Here is a 14,776-nt window from a genome sequence, read left to right as displayed (position 1 = left end):
GATAGATTGGTTTCCAGTTTCAAGGCGACAGATGCACATCATGAGACCAGAGGAGACCGAGACAAGGGCTGGATTTGGCTTTTCTAAGAAAGATGTGTTTCCTTGCAGGGCTGGATGGTCACTGAGACAGAGATGGAAGCCAGGACAGGGGAGCTCACAGGGCCCAGATAGGTACAGAGAGCAGAGGCTCCTGTTCTGTCCTCACCACCCATGAGGGTGACACTGCTTGCAAATGGTGGCCGTGCTCTCCCAGCAAGAAAAAAGCACAACAAAATCCACACCGCACACAGACACGGACAGAAAACCTTCAAATGACTCTGTTTTCTGCTCCCTGCCTCACCAGGTCCACAAGCAGAGAGGAGTGTCAAGTGCACGGCCCCGCTGTCAGCCTCCCCGATGAGCTGCAGGCTCAGCAGGAGCTGCCCATTGACACACAGGGGAAACCCACTGCTTCCACCTTGGGAGCAGTCACCAGACAGAGCCACACTGGGTGCTGGTGTCATCCAGGGACCCCACACACTCTCTTGAATTCGATCCTGCTTCCCTCTGGGCAGCTGCGTCCTTTCCTCCTGCAGGACCGTCTGGAAACTCGGCTCTGCTCTCCCTTCTCTCCTCTCTCTGCCCCAAAGCCCTCTTTCTAAAAAAGTGATGCAGTGTTCATGGGGTTATTTCTTGAAAATACTTGGCGGCCTCCACGCTTCCGTTTTCTTTGAGCCAGGTGGTCAGGAGGATTTACAAAGAATGCCTGGGCTCCCCCGCAGGTGCCGGCAGAGGGGGTAGCGATTGGTCCTGTGCCTCCACCTGCTCTGGGAGGGAATCTTCCATCTCTAGGACTGGCCCCTTCCTAACCCTCCATGTATTCTGTTCTCCAGACTTCGGAACCCCACTCCTAAGAGCAGTGGGGCCAGGCGCTTAGAGGAAGAGCAAATGCTGCCAGGACACGGATTATCCCCAGAGTACATTCCAGCATTGTATTAAGTATCTGGATCTGTTAGGAAAAAAAAAAAATTAGAAACTATGCATAAAACTTGAAAATATTCAAGTATCAAAAGGTTATTTAGGATTAAAGTTTTAAAACAAGTCATCAGCAAGCTGCTACCAAGTGGAGACTTTTACAAAAGTTGAGCGAGTCTGCTGAGCTGAGAGGACAGAAATGAAGTCACCTGTGCTGGGGCAGGGGCAGGGACACCTGGGGCAGGGAGTGTGTGGGCAGAGAGAAACCAGAGAAGTCCAGGTCTGTGGAAGCCAAACAGGAGAGTGTGCGCCGGAAGGGCGGTCAGGATCAGGGGACGAGGTCGCTCTCCCTGGAGAACGAACCCTAAAGTGCGTAGCCTGGGACTCCCTCCCTGGGGGTCCTGTACCCCAACATTTCACAGCCTGCCTGGAGCTGCCTTCCAAGGAGGACAAACATGGCAACAGAAGACCCATTTCTGCACAACAATCCTTCTGGAAAGAAAAAGAAGCCAAGAATGGAGTCAAAATGCTACCCAGTGCTGACTAAGCCTCTCAAACCCTGTTCTAAATGGAGTGTGGTTTCTAAGTCAGGGAAATGGAAGAGGCCCTACCCACACAGGGACAGGGCCACGGCCCCACAGGATGAAGCAGCAGCGTTTATTCAAGATACAACAGTGAGGGAATCTGATCACATGCCCTTCTCCCTCGAGAGGGCGTATCTTGACAAGTGATCCAGTAGAAACCTTTTAAACTCTATAAGTTAAGTTCATAAAAGCCACTGTCTTCACCCTGTCTCCCAGGGCCAGGCCTGGACTCTCAGATGCACTGGTTTGGCACGCCCTCAGGTGGCCACATAAAAAAAAACACAGTCTGAGGGCAGCCTGGGGTTTTCAGAGTTGGGTGGGATCTGCCAAGGCCAAATGTCCTTCTGCTTTGGGCCGCTGTCTCTTGGCAGACGGCCTGACACTGAGGCCCAAGGATGCCTCAGAAAATCTTGATTCCCACTCTATGGATGGCCTGATTAGCCAGAGGTTTCCAGGCTGTCTGTCCACCTCCTGGAGATGGACTGGGGCCTTTAGACTTCAGTGGAGAAGGGGATGCTCTGTCTCTTGCTGGCCGGGGCAGGGATGGCCTCCAGCTGCAGGAAGTATAGCAGCACCTGGACCTGCCCGGGCAGAGTGGGGAAGAGGAGAGCGGCTCAGAGGGGGGCTCACAGCAGCTGGTGGGGAGGTCTTTGGGGCGTAAGCCTCCAAGTCCACCTCAGGTGCTGGAAACCCCTGCTGGTGTCATGAACCCCTTACAGTGAGACGGGGGTGGGGTGGGGTCCTGACAAGGCATGACTTGGTAGGGGGGTGTTTATTTTAGAGATGCACAGGGCCTTGCTCTATCCCCCAGGCTGGAGTGCAGTGGCTCCATCATGGATCTCTGCAGCCTCTAACTCCTGGGCTCAAGCGATCCTCCTGTGTCAGCCTCCTAGGTAGCTAGGACTACAGGTGTGTGCCACAATGCCTGGCTAATTTTTCTTTGTATTTTTTCTAGAGATGGGGATTGCTACATTGCCCAGACTGGTCTCAAACACCTGAGTTCGGTTATCCTGCCTTGGCCTCCCAAAGATTACAGGCATGAGCCACCACACCCGAACACTTGAGGTGATTTTAAGCTTCCAGCAAAGTGCACCAGCAGGACCAGGAGGTGGCCTGGGCCCCCCCGCATCACTCCCATCCATGCAGACCTAGGCAAGTCCCTCTCTCTGGATCTCTGCCACCACTACATACAATGCAAGTAGAAAGTTGGGCAGGACTGGGGGTGGAGAAGGTAGAGGTCACGTCTGTCAGGCTGGGTGGGCTGGAGCCTGTCTTCCCATACCTGGGACATGATCTCCAAGGACCAGCTGTCAGTCATGATGATGGGCTGGCTTGGATTGGCAGGGAGCTTGCTCTCCTTCTCGGAGGGCCGGAGCAGTGTGGGGCCAAAGACAGCGGTGAGGTTGTACAGGGACATCTTATTGACTGCCTCCTTCTCTGCCATACTGTAGAGGACTGAAACAGTGGGTGCTGTTTCAATACCACCACCGAGAGAGACAGAGGGGCTGTGCCATGCTGGAGTCCTCAGGAAGGGAGTGACGTCGACCTTGGCTGTGCTGCAAGCTGACTCCAGCCCTGGTACTTCCGAGTCTCAGCGGCCCAGGAAAAAGGGCCAGCTCTGGGCTGGTGGGGAGGTCTCCTCTATGATGTGACTGGGAGGGAAGAGGGTGGTTCAAGTGCACTGCTGGCCATGGCCAAAGCTCTGAGTTCTTTGTTAAGGCCACAGTGCAGAGGGAGGAGCGTGGCAAAGAGGAGAGGCAGGGGCAGGGGTGGCAGTGCTGCTAGTCCTTAGAGGCAGTAAGTGACTGCAGACAGGGGTCGGGGGAAAAGGTCCTCAGTCTGGAGGTCTGGTGGGAGCAGAGGGGCACCCCATGGCCTGGAGACCTGGAGCCCCCCGCAGCCATGGGAGAGCTGGGCTACCTTTTCAGGTGGTCCAGAAGGAAAAGGAAGGTGAGCAGGTTGGCCTCCGGCAGGGACAGCAGCAGGTTGAGCGTGCAGCTCTCCTTTGCAACTGGGTCTGAAAGAGCTGCAGGAGGCGATGGGTTACTCTTCTGGGTCACAACCAGCCAGAGACCTCTCCCGAGGTGGTCACATGGAGCACCTGGGACATGAGTCTCTGCGCAGTTTAGGCCCGTCATCATCCCCACACCCACAGTGCTGGCTCCCAGTGAGGACCCTGTGAGGGGCACCTGTGTGGGATGTGAACCACCTGAACATCTTTTCTCTACCTCACAGGGGTCAGCAGCACCCAGCAAACAGCAGCAGGAGGAGCCGTGAGAACAGCCACTCATGGGCAGAGCTGCCCTTGGGCAACTCCCGCCACCACCCCCTCCCCAGGGGAGCCCAATGCAGGGGAGGCTTGGCGTGGAATGAAACAGGGGAGTGAGGGACACAAGGAGGTGGGAAGTGGGAGGGGGCCCCAGCCCCACCAAGTATGCAGAGACTCCCTCATCGTCCTGGACACCACAGGGTCATCTGCATGCTGGGAAAGCAGGTCTTCTGTGCATGGGCCTGGGGGCAGACCTGCCCTAAGGGTCATATGGAGACTACAGGTGCTGCACGTGTCAGCGCCCGCTTTAGACATCAGCCTGCAGGTTGACTAAGGGTCAGGCCATGTTTGAACCCATGCTTGACTGGACCAGGACCCGTGGCCAGAGCACCTGGTCACCAGTGTTTAGCCCTGGTCTGCAGGAAGGAGGACAGCAGATTTTAGGACACTGCAGCATGACAGTGCTGACCATTTCACCCTCTTGGTCTCCTTGAGGAATAGGGACGGGGAGCCCTCTGGGGATGGGCGAGGTCTTCCAGGACAGGCTTGATTTTGGTCCCCTGCTTTCTGAGGTTGGGTTAAAACACCATGGCAGAGGGGGCACAGCTCGGGTTCCCACACGTCACTTTTCACAGCCTCCAATGGCAGCAGTGCACGTGGAGGAGACGTCTCCCACAAGGCCAAGGCCTCCAGTGCTCACCGATGCCCTCGGAGAAGTTAGGGTAGAACTCGTCAGTGAAGAGGGGCTCGGGCAGCTCACGGAAGTACAGCTTCAGCGTGCCTGCGATGCCATCCACGTCCATCTCGCTCATCATCACCGACACGTCCTTGTTATCTGGAAAAAGCACGGAAATGCCGCGGCCTCCTTCAGGATCCCAAGTGAGTCTCCCACCATCCCAGCCTTGGCTAAAGCACTGTCCCTGCCACGCTGACCACTGTGCAGGTCCCTCCTGGGCTTTGAGCAGCTCATCTGACCCCTCCCAAGAGCTGTGCGTAGTTCTGTGTCTGCAGAGTTGATGGGGCTGCATGGGCATTCCCATTCCTCTCCCCTGCTTGGCCCGATGTGACGGCCAGGAGGAGGCCAGCACGGCAGGACACAGTGCCTGCGTGGGAATTGGGTGACTCTGCCCTGTACATAGCAACCACCCCTGCACCAGTGTCTTCTGATGGCAGGAAGGCTGTGGGAGAATCTGATTGGTTTCAGTGTTTGAACCGGTGTCTTCCTTTGGACCCAATTGGTCACTGGTGCTTATGTCCTCACCATAGGCCAGGTCTATTCTGGGCCCCCAGAGTGAGCTGAAACCACCACAGGGCCCTCCCAGGGGTGCTGAGCATTCTAGGGGTCCTGGTCAGGGTCGGTGGTGAGTGCTGCACAGAAGGGTCTGCAGGCACAAAATCCTGTTGCTTTGAGGATGCTGGAAAGGACCCTCTGGGGTCTCGGTGCGCTCCCCTGGCATTTGAGGCAGGTCCGGGTCCTTCAAAGCCCGTGAGGGTTTGTGAGATGGAGGCAGAGATGCTACAGCCCCGGCCTGAGCTGGGTCCCATCAGTGCCCTCTTCACACCGCATCCTCACACAGGGCAGTGGACAGACCACACTGAGTCCTGGGCTTCCACCTCCTGTCCACCCCCAAGGCAGGAAGGCCAAGGCCCCACAGAAGCCCCTGGTTCACCCCAGCAAGTGGCATGAGTGGGTACGATGGTGTAAAAACTGGCTTCTATAGAAGCTTTTTCTACAACTCTTGTTTTCTCTTTTTTAAAAATAATAAAACAGTAAATGAAGAAAAGACACAGCGAAGGATGTGACATGCCCGGGCCATGGAGCGCTCTGAGATCTCATCGCCAACACCACCGCCCACACCTCCATCCCGTCCTGCGCAGGCCGACACTCACTGACGTCGAAGGCTGCCTTCAGTGCCTGGATGTCCGTGGCCACTCCGGACACGCGGTAGATGCCCACCTCCTCCATGCCTCGGAGCTCGAGCTCCTCCATGCACTGGCGTACAACGTAGGGCACCTTGGACCTCTGTCTCCTGCGGGAGGAGGAAATGTTCTCAGTGTCCTGACAGCCCTGCTTAGGCCACAACACAGGAGGCCTGCCCCCTCTCTGCATACCTGGAGGTGGGGTGAGGACAGTGACAAAGGCGCCCAGGTCTAGGGCTGCACACAGAGCCTTCTGCATGTCTGTGCTCCCTCTGCAAGCCCTGTCCTCATTGCATGTACTTTCTCAGGAACCTGTCAAGCAGCTAGAACCCTTGAGAGTCACACATGATCTTTGTGGGAAGGTCAGGAGGCCTGTCTAAGTAAAGTCAGAACAGGAAGGGCATCTGACAGATTCCAGGCCTGGGGTTAGCAGCCTGTGCCATCAGCTGGGGGATCAGACCCAGTGTTGGTCCTGCCACCCGCGCTCTGTGTGAGAGGAGAATCCCTGACCCCTGCCCTGGGCCTGGGCCTTAACACACATCCGAGGAATGAATGAAGGGTTGCCTCAGCACCAGTGCTCCAAGTCCTGTGATGCTACGTGCTTTTCTCCTCTGAGTCCTAGCACTGAACAATTCCAATACCGCCACACAGGACACTAGAGTAAGAATACTTCAAAGTAAGCGCTGTGCTGAGGCTTTAAATTTACTTTCATTTTGCAACTAGATTTACCAGCACATCCAAGCTGCTTCTCAAGCCACCCTCATTAGCAGTGGTTATTTGGGGGAGCTGCTGCTGGGGTCCTCACTGCTCATGCCCAGAGCCCTCCCAGAGTGCTATGCAAGTGGCTGCTGTGCAGTTGGGGGTGGGGAGTGGTGTTTATACACAGAAAGGAGTGCAGGGTATGATTGATGGAGGCCCCGGCCTACAGGACCAGCAAGTTCAGGGACCCAACTGGATTCCATCCTGGGGAAGCAAATGAATTCTCAGAGGAAGTGGTCTGTGTCTGCAAGAACTGCTCTCAAACCCAACAGGCTTCTCTTGGCAACTGACTCGTGACAAAGGGTTCAAGATCATTTGAAAAAAAAAAAAAAAGGGGGGAGCCGGGAGGCAGTGGGTCCTGGAAAAGTAAATTGTTTATTTTACAGTAAGAAAGTGATTAAATATATATTTTTTTTACAATGGTGGAAAATTAGAAGTGATTGTGAAAATGATGTCTACCCACGTTGCTGATGAGTAGGATGTGATTTGGCTCTTTAGGAAAGTGAATTTGTAGAACTTAAGAATATTGATTTATAAAGGGCATGGCCTTTGACCCAGTCCATCTTATGCAAATCTGGATGCCATAAATAATATTTAAAAATAAAAGTATTGGGGTGGAGGTTGCAGTGAGCAGAGATCACGCCACTACACTCCAGCCTGGTCGACAGAGTGAGACTCTGTCTCAAAACAAACAAACAAACAAACAAAAATAAAGAAGTCATTCCCAATGTTGCTCATCAGATTATGACCATAAATATCCAGGATCAGACTAATGGCTAAAGAGACGGTGACGCATCAACACCAGGCAGAGAACAAAGCAGATTTTTTTTTTTTTTGGAGAGCCTCTAGGAACTTGAAAAATACATATGCCACACTCTTAAGACCCGGTGGTTCTTAATCAGGGGTGTTCATTAAAATGCTGGAAAGCTGAAAAGACTTCCAGGTCCCATCCAAGGAGATTTTGCTTCTGATTGACTGGCTAGTGGCCTGGCCATTGGTATTTTGAAAAAGCCCTCCAAGTGATTCTTTTACTTACACCCCAGATAGAAAACCCCAAATTAAAGGTAGAAAAAAACCAGACACCAAATGGCATTTAAATAAATGTCAACTTTAATGCCACAAAGCATCTGATTGCATGTGGACAGAAAGAGAAGGAAAGAGGGTGCTATATCTGGATAACTTAGAAATGTGCTCCCCTAGCAAGATATCTACCAAAATTAGAACCATATTTGAGGATGCTGGTACTGCGAGCAATATATAAATGATGCATGTAATGCCATTTAATATGATCGTATTTTAAAAAATGAGTTGAGTGGTGTTTTCTAGCTGTCAGTTTTTCCAAATATCAATATAGAAATTAGTCTTCTGCAGCTGCAGAGGCAATTCAGTTTCCAGCTTGCTTGCATGTGGCCTAGAGCCATAACGTGGCCCAGAGCATCTCTGATCCACCCCTCCCACAACCACCAAAGCCAGAGACAACCGAATGCCTTGGACCATCTGGTGAGAGATGTAGCTTGTGTAAGAGTCCTGCTGTGAAGTGACAAGACTCAAGGCCTAGTTTTGACTTACTGCTAACTTGCTGACACTGCACACTTCCTGAGTGATCTTGGGTGAATCCTTTCACCTCTCTGAAGTTCACTATGAAATGAGAGGTCAATGGTCAAACTTAAACACCTTCAGATGTTGGATAATATCAGTGAGTAAAATGGACCAGGCACAGCACAAAGCGGAAGGGTGCAGACTGTGGCAAGTTGAAAACTTATGCCTCTGTAAAGGGGGCAGCCACCACTCAGTTCCTGCAGATTACTCTAACTTTGCTGAGGACAGTTGCCCAGGTAGTGCACTACAGAAGGGTAACACTTTAGAGGGGGTGTCATTTGCATCATAGATGCAAAATTCACAGGTGAAGACTGATGTAGTTTGTCCCTAAAGTTTTGCTTTGATTTGCAGATATTTATCCATGGCAGTTTCCTGGAAGATGTCTATAGAAGATTTTGAGGAATGGGCACCTTGTAATTTGCTATTAAACTAAACCCCAAGGGCCCATTATAAGCCAGCACGGTCCTAGGGATTCCACACTCATTCAGTTCCTTTTCATCATAGGAGGTGGGTATTTTAATATCAGGTCCACTATAAGAGGTGGAGGCCGGGCATGGTGGCTCATGCCTGTAATCCCAGCACTTTGGGAGGCCTACGTGGGCAGATCACTGGAGCCCAAGAGTTTGAGACCAGCCTGGGCAACATGGTGAAACTCTGCCTCTACAACACATAAAAAAATTATCCGGGCTTGGTGGCATGTCCCTGTAGTCCCAGCTACTCGGGAGGCTGAGGTGGGAGGATTACTTGAGCCCGGGAAGTCAAGGCTGCAGTGAGCTCAGATTGCACAACTATACTCCAGCTTAGGCCACAGAGCAAGACCTTGTCTCAAAAAATAAAACAAAACAATAGAAAGAAAGAGAAAGGAACAGATCAATATGTACAATAAAGTACCATTTGTATTTTTTTTAAAAAGCAAAAGAACATATTTATTTGGATATTTGTTTATATTCATAAACTATCTCTAGAAAGATACCAAGAAACTGAATATATTTGGTTGCATCTGAGAAACTACAGGAATAGGGATGGGGTTGAGATGGCGCCTTTTGAATTTTGAAATATAAAAATGTGTTGTCTATTTAGAAATAAATGGGCTAGGCGTGGTGGCTAGGCCAGGTGTGGTGGCTCTCGCCTGTAATCCCAGCACTTTGGGAGGCCAAGACTGGCGGATCACTTGAGGTCAGGAGTTTGAGACCAGCCTGGCCAACGTGATGAAACTCAGTCTCTACTAAAAATATAAAAATGGCCAGGCGTAGTGGCTCACCTCTGTAATCCTAGCACTTTGGGAGGCTGAAGCGGGAGGATTACCTGAGGTCAAGAGTTTGAGACCAGCGTGACCAACATGGAGAACACCCATCTCTACTAAAAATATAAAATTAGCCTGGTATAGTGGTGCATGCCTGTAATCGCAGCTACTCAGGAGGCTGAGGCAGGAGAATTGCTTGAACCCGGGAGGTGGAGGTTGTGGTGAGCTGAGATTGTGCCATTGTATTCCAGCCTGGGCAACAAAAGTGAAACTCTATCTCAAAAAAAAAAACACAAAAAAACCAAAACAAACAAACAAAAAACCCCACAAAAATTAGCTGGGTGTGGTGGCAGGTGCCTGTAATTCCAGCTATTCGGGAGGCTGAGGCATGAGAATCGCTTGAACCTGGGAGGCGGAGGTCACAGTGAGCCAAGATCAGGCCACTGCACTCTAGCCTGGGCAACAGAGTGAGGCTCAATCTCAAAAAAAATGATAAATAAATATTATTAAGACAAAAATCACGACGACATTACATAAACCAGGTTATGCCAGTGATTTTTGAAAATATCAAAACAGTTTTATAGAAAAATATAACTTCAGGCCAAGTGAGGTGGCTAACGCCTGTAATCCCAGCACTTTGGGAGGACGAGGTTGGTGGATCACCTGACCTCAGGAGTTCAAGACCAGCTTGGCCAACATAGTAAAACCCCAACTCTACAAAAAATACAAAAATTAGCTGGGTGTGGTGGCTCACGCTTGTAATCCCAGTTACTCAGGAGCCTGAGGTAGGAGAATCACTTGAACCTGGGAGGCGGAGGTTGCGGTGAGCCGAGATCGCGTGACTGCAGTAGAGCCTGGGCAACAGAGAAATTCTGTCTCAAAAGAAAAATATAACTTCAAAAAAAATGAAGTAGGAAGAAACAGAAAAGTTTGTCTAGATCTAGAACCATTAAAAGAATTGAAGGTTTATTTTAAAATCTGTATCCCATCCCTTCAAAAATCTCACAAAAAACAAAACCAAAGAAAAGCACCTGGCCCAGATGATTTTATAGACAAGTCCAGCAAACATTAAAAAGAACATGAAGTTTTTATCTTCTACATAATTTTTAAAAATTAATTAATTAATTAATTTTTGAGATGAAGTCTCACTCTGTATCCCAGACTGGAGTGCAGGGGCATGATCGCGGCTCACTGCAACCTCCACTTCGGAGGTTCAAGCGATTCTCCTGCCTCAGCCTCCAGAGTAGCTGGGATTACAGGTGCACCCAGCTAATTTTTTGTATTTTTAGTAGAGATGGGGTTTCACCATATTGGCCAGGCTGTTCTTGAACTCCTGACCTCTGGTAATCTGCCCACCTCAGCCTCCCAAAGTGCTAGAATTACAAGTATGAACCACAGTGCCCAGCCTATATCATCTTTCAGAAAAAGAAGCAAATGGAATTCTCCCCAACTCATTGTGAATTTAGTGTAGGCTTAATACCAAACCAGACATCAATAGTACAAGGAGGTAAAAGTATAGACTAACTTCTTATGGACATATATGCAAAAATGCTAAATAAAATATTAGCAAATAATCCAGCAATGGATTAAACATGTATCACGACCACGTTGTCGTTTTTAGGAAATTAAGATGATGTAATAAAAGAAAAAACTATTAAAGTAGTACAAACTATCAAAGGAAAAAAACCTGTATGATCATTGCAACGGGGTCATTTGTGACATCATATAATTTTTTTTCTTTTTCTTTTTAAGTTTTTTGACTGTAAGTTTATTCAATGCAAAATAATCCTTTTCAATTTTACTGAGGTGGCTGACTGCGTCCACGACCAAATCCGCCTGTAAACTGGAATTCGGTTGTTGACCCAGTCCCAGCCTGGGCTTTCTTGTCAGCACCAGGAGGCACAGCACTCCCTCTGTATGTATCTCTGTCGGCTTCCCCTCTTGTGAGTCTTGCAGGTCGCTCACCCTCCAGACCTTTAGGACTAGGCCTGCCAGTCCCTGGACGGCTGCAGTGTAGGGTGGCAGGCACAATCTCCGGGGGCAGATGAAGATAATCACGAAGATACTGGATACCCTCATTGATAAGGTACCAGTAGAAATGTCTCCAGGCAAACTGTTCCTTCATGTAGTAGCCTCCGGACTTGAAAGACTGCATGGCCTTCATGACATGAACGTTGAGCACATTCTTTTTTTTTTATTTGAGATAAGTCTCACTCTGTCGCCCAGTCTGGAGTGCAGGGGTGCGATGTTGGCTCACTGCAACCTCCGCTCCCTGGGTTCAAGCAATTCTTCTGCCTCAGCCTCCCGACTAGCTGGGATTACAGGTGTCTGCCACCGCGCCCAGCTAATATTTTTGTATTTTTAGTAGACACGGGGTTTCACCATCTTGGCCAGGCTGGTCTTGAACTCCTGAACTCGTGATCCGCCCACCTCGGCCTCCCAAAGTGCTGGGATTACAGGCGTGAGCCACCGCGCCTGGCCGGCCACATTCTTATCTGCCAGTTCCAGGTGCTTAGGCAGGTGGACATCCTTCTTGACCACGGTGACTTCCTCCTTAAAAAGGAGTTCATAAATGGCAAGCCTCTTCTTAGGCATAAGCATTCTGGGGAGGAGCAGCCGCTAAGGCGGCAGGGTGGTCCGGATGGGGGGCCGATGGAACTCGAACTCTACCAGAATTTCTTTAATATTATATATATATATTGCTCGCTTATTTGTCTGTTCCTTATGTACCCGGAGCGCCAGTAGGACAGGGCTTTGTGTTTTCCTCACCACTGTCTGGCTCATGCCTAGGACAGTCCTTGGCACACGGTAAACACGCTGAGGAGCGCCTTTGGGACTAGCTGACTCTGAGCATCATTCCGCAGGGTCCAGTGGGGCCTCTGAAGCGACTGGTCTTGCCAGGCTCCAGCCCAAGACCTAACGCATGCGCACCGGCTGGCCGGCTATTTTTTTTTTTTCTTGAGCGACCGAGTAGCAGGGCGCCTGCGCGACCCAGTGCCGGAGGAACGCGAGCTAGAGATTGGGGGGACAGCAGCGCCTGCGCAGTGAAGGAATGTGGGCGGGGCTCACACGGCGCCTGCGCAGGCGGCCGCAGGCCCGCTGGGCGCGAAGGGGCGGGCCAAGGGCGGGGGCCGCGAGGGAGGCAGGGCGGGCCCGGCAAACGGCGCCGCGGGGTTGGCTGCTGCCCTGAGGCCGGACTCAACGGGTCTCTGCTGAGCCACCGGGTGAGCTCTCCGCCCAGCCCAACCAGGAGATTGCGAGAGAGCGATGCGGTGCTGCGCGGTAAGAGTCACGGCCGGGTTCCCGCAGTGTTCGCTGGCGGGTTGGTTTATCGCCTCAGCGCCGCCCGCGCGGCCGCGCCCGGGCGTCCCCGCAGACCCCGGCAGGCCCCGCGCCTGCGCCGTCCCTACTCCTGGGCCCCTCCAGTGTGTCCCGCGCCTGCGCCTTTCTCTTCCCGCGCCGTCCTCATTCTGGGCTCTGGGGCTCTTGGGACTACCCGCAGCCTTCGCCGCGCAGACCCACGGGCCTCCGTCCGTTGGTGTTGGGGTTCATCTGGTTCTGCGACCCTGCTTGCGGCTCGTCTGTGTGCTGACAGGTCGGGTGCGACCCTCGTGCTTGCCTTTCGGGCGCTACAGGAGAGACTGGGGCTGCCGCCCCATCTCCTGGGTCCCCTGCCTGGGGCGGGGACGGCGTTGTTCAGTGGCCCCAAGGGCGCAGCGCGGGCAGCAGGAGCCGCGGGCGGCGGACCCCGGGCCTGCTGCGGGTGCTGCTTCTGCTGTGGCCGGCGCCTCAGGCGGACGGAACGTCCTTTCTTCTTGAGAGGAGGTTAATTGCATCAGGTTGGATATGAATAATCCGGTGCCTGGCTGAGGAATTTTGCGTTTCCAGGAATTTGGTAATTGTAGTACCTTAAGTAGTTAAGTCTAAGACATCATAGTCACCCGGCACGTTGGGCAAGCTGTCCTGGAGATGACGAAAAGAAATCAGTTTCCAGTAGTTTTAGCACATTTACAGAACACGCAAAAATTCTGTGATCATTCAAATGCAGGGAACCTTGATTTGTTGATGTCCTTGATCATTTGTCCCAAGTACAGGAAGGGCGAGGAAAAGATTCCCGTGAATACTGCCCAGGTGATTTCAGGGAACAGTGTTTTCTTTTGTCCAAAGAGCCTCTTAAGCCATTGATAATATTTCCCAAGCTCATAACAGATACAAGCCTTTAAAAAATGACGATTGCTCTAACCCAGTAGGACACATCTTGCGATGAAATCAGAGCTATAGGCTTTGTAGACAACAGCAGTCATTTCTGGTGGCTTCGGGGAGTAGAGGGGGACTGCAGTTTTGCCAATATAGGTGATACCAGAGGGACTTTAGTAATTTTTTCTTCATAATTAAAAACCAAGCCAGGCGCGGTGCCTCACGCCTGTAATCCCAGCACTTCCGCAGGCGGGGGCCAGCGAATCACCTGAAGTCAGGAGATCAAGACCAGCCTGACCAACATGGTGAAATCCTGTCTCTACTAAAAATACAAAAATTAGCCGGGCGTGGTGGCACGCGTCTGTAATCCCAGCTACTCAGGAGGGTGAAGCAGGAGAATCGCTTGAACCGGGGAGATGGAGGTTGCAGTGAGCCATTTTGCGCCACTGTACTCCAGCCTGGGCGACAGAGCCAGACTCCGTCTCAAAAAAACAAAAACTAGACATAACAAGGCAGAGCGTGGTGGCTGACGCCTGTAATCTCAGTAGTTTAGGAGGCCGAGGCGGGCAGATCACTTGAGGTCAGGAGTTCGATAACAGCCTGGTCAACATGGTGAAACCCCGTCTCTACAAAAAATGAAAAATTAGCCGGGCGTGGTGGCACATGCTTGTGATCCCAGCGGCTCGAGAGGCCAAGGCAGGAGAATTGCTTAGGAGGCAGAGGGTGCAGTGAACCGAGGTCTCGCCACTGCATTCCACCCTGGGCGACAGAATGAGGCTCCCTCTCAAAAAAGGAAAAAAACCCCAAAACACAGCCATTACATTATACATGTATGTTATAAAATAAACCAATATAGAAGGGTATATAGTGAAAGGAGAAGAACTGTTGGTAAAATTGTTTCTATGAATAAATGGCTAATCCAGTGTTTTTTCCTCCAGAAAAACACCTTTTCCCCTTTGATTTAGTGTACACCACACAGAGTCGCTTAGCCGACTCAGCGACTTTTTAGATAGCTGGAGAATGCTTCCTAATGGTTGCAGGTGTGTAGGGATTTTTTTGACATTTTCAGTAAGAAAGTGAATGCTGTGCCATAGGAAAGCTTTATCACTGGTGCACGTTGGCAGCCAACCAAATACTTGAGTGTCAAGTATGGTATCTAGTGATTGGAGAATAACCGTAATAATTTCAATTACAGTTGTAGTTAAAGTGAAGTTTGTATCAAAATTTCTGTTTTAAACATGAACTTTTAGG

The 14,776-nt window shown here is 51.1% G+C and overlaps 3 protein-coding genes and 1 long non-coding RNA gene across 35 annotated transcripts in view; 1 reads left to right on the top strand and 3 right to left on the bottom strand.

The window, feature by feature from the left end:
• Nucleotides 1-2,029: 2,029 nt before the first annotated feature.
• Nucleotides 2,030-5,986, bottom strand: LOC114670300 (breakpoint cluster region protein-like). Its single transcript, XM_077949125.1, has 5 exons — nt 5,698-5,986; nt 4,508-4,642; nt 3,459-3,564; nt 2,821-2,983; nt 2,030-2,119 (listed from the first exon to the last, which is right to left on the bottom strand). The coding sequence occupies exons 1-5, from the start codon at nt 5,984-5,986 to the stop codon at nt 2,030-2,032; spliced, it is 783 nt and encodes a 260-aa protein (XP_077805251.1).
• A 5,114-nt stretch (nt 5,987-11,100) lies between these two features.
• On the bottom strand, nt 11,101-12,038 carry LOC114670541 (small ribosomal subunit protein eS10-like). Its single transcript, XM_028828635.2, has 2 exons — nt 11,816-12,038; nt 11,101-11,513 (listed from the first exon to the last, which is right to left on the bottom strand). Exons 1-2 carry the CDS (start codon nt 11,927-11,929, stop codon nt 11,127-11,129), a joined length of 501 nt encoding a protein of 166 aa, XP_028684468.1. The 5' UTR covers nt 11,930-12,038; the 3' UTR covers nt 11,101-11,126.
• Nucleotides 12,039-12,472: 434 nt separating this feature from the next.
• The window catches only part of SPECC1L (sperm antigen with calponin homology and coiled-coil domains 1 like), a 147,910-nt gene continuing 145,606 nt past the window's right edge, over nt 12,473-14,776 (top strand). For 22 of the 32 annotated variants that reach the window (XR_013398622.1, XR_013398623.1, XR_013398620.1 and 19 more), the window contains exon 1: nt 12,473-12,610. The gene's annotated coding sequence lies outside the window, so the exon portion shown is untranslated. 32 annotated transcript variants of the gene reach the window in all.
• LOC144331899 (uncharacterized) lies at nt 12,568-14,327 on the bottom strand. Its single transcript, XR_013399497.1, has 2 exons — nt 14,101-14,327; nt 12,568-13,793 (listed from the first exon to the last, which is right to left on the bottom strand). It is a non-coding gene; the product is annotated as an uncharacterized LOC144331899 (long non-coding RNA).

Source organism: Macaca mulatta, chromosome 10 (genome assembly GCF_049350105.2).
Source record: "Macaca mulatta isolate MMU2019108-1 chromosome 10, T2T-MMU8v2.0, whole genome shotgun sequence".
Lineage (NCBI taxonomy): Eukaryota > Metazoa > Chordata > Mammalia > Primates > Cercopithecidae > Macaca > Macaca mulatta.
Note: the sequence above shows the minus strand (reverse complement) of the source record. Positions and strands in the feature narration are given on the sequence as shown.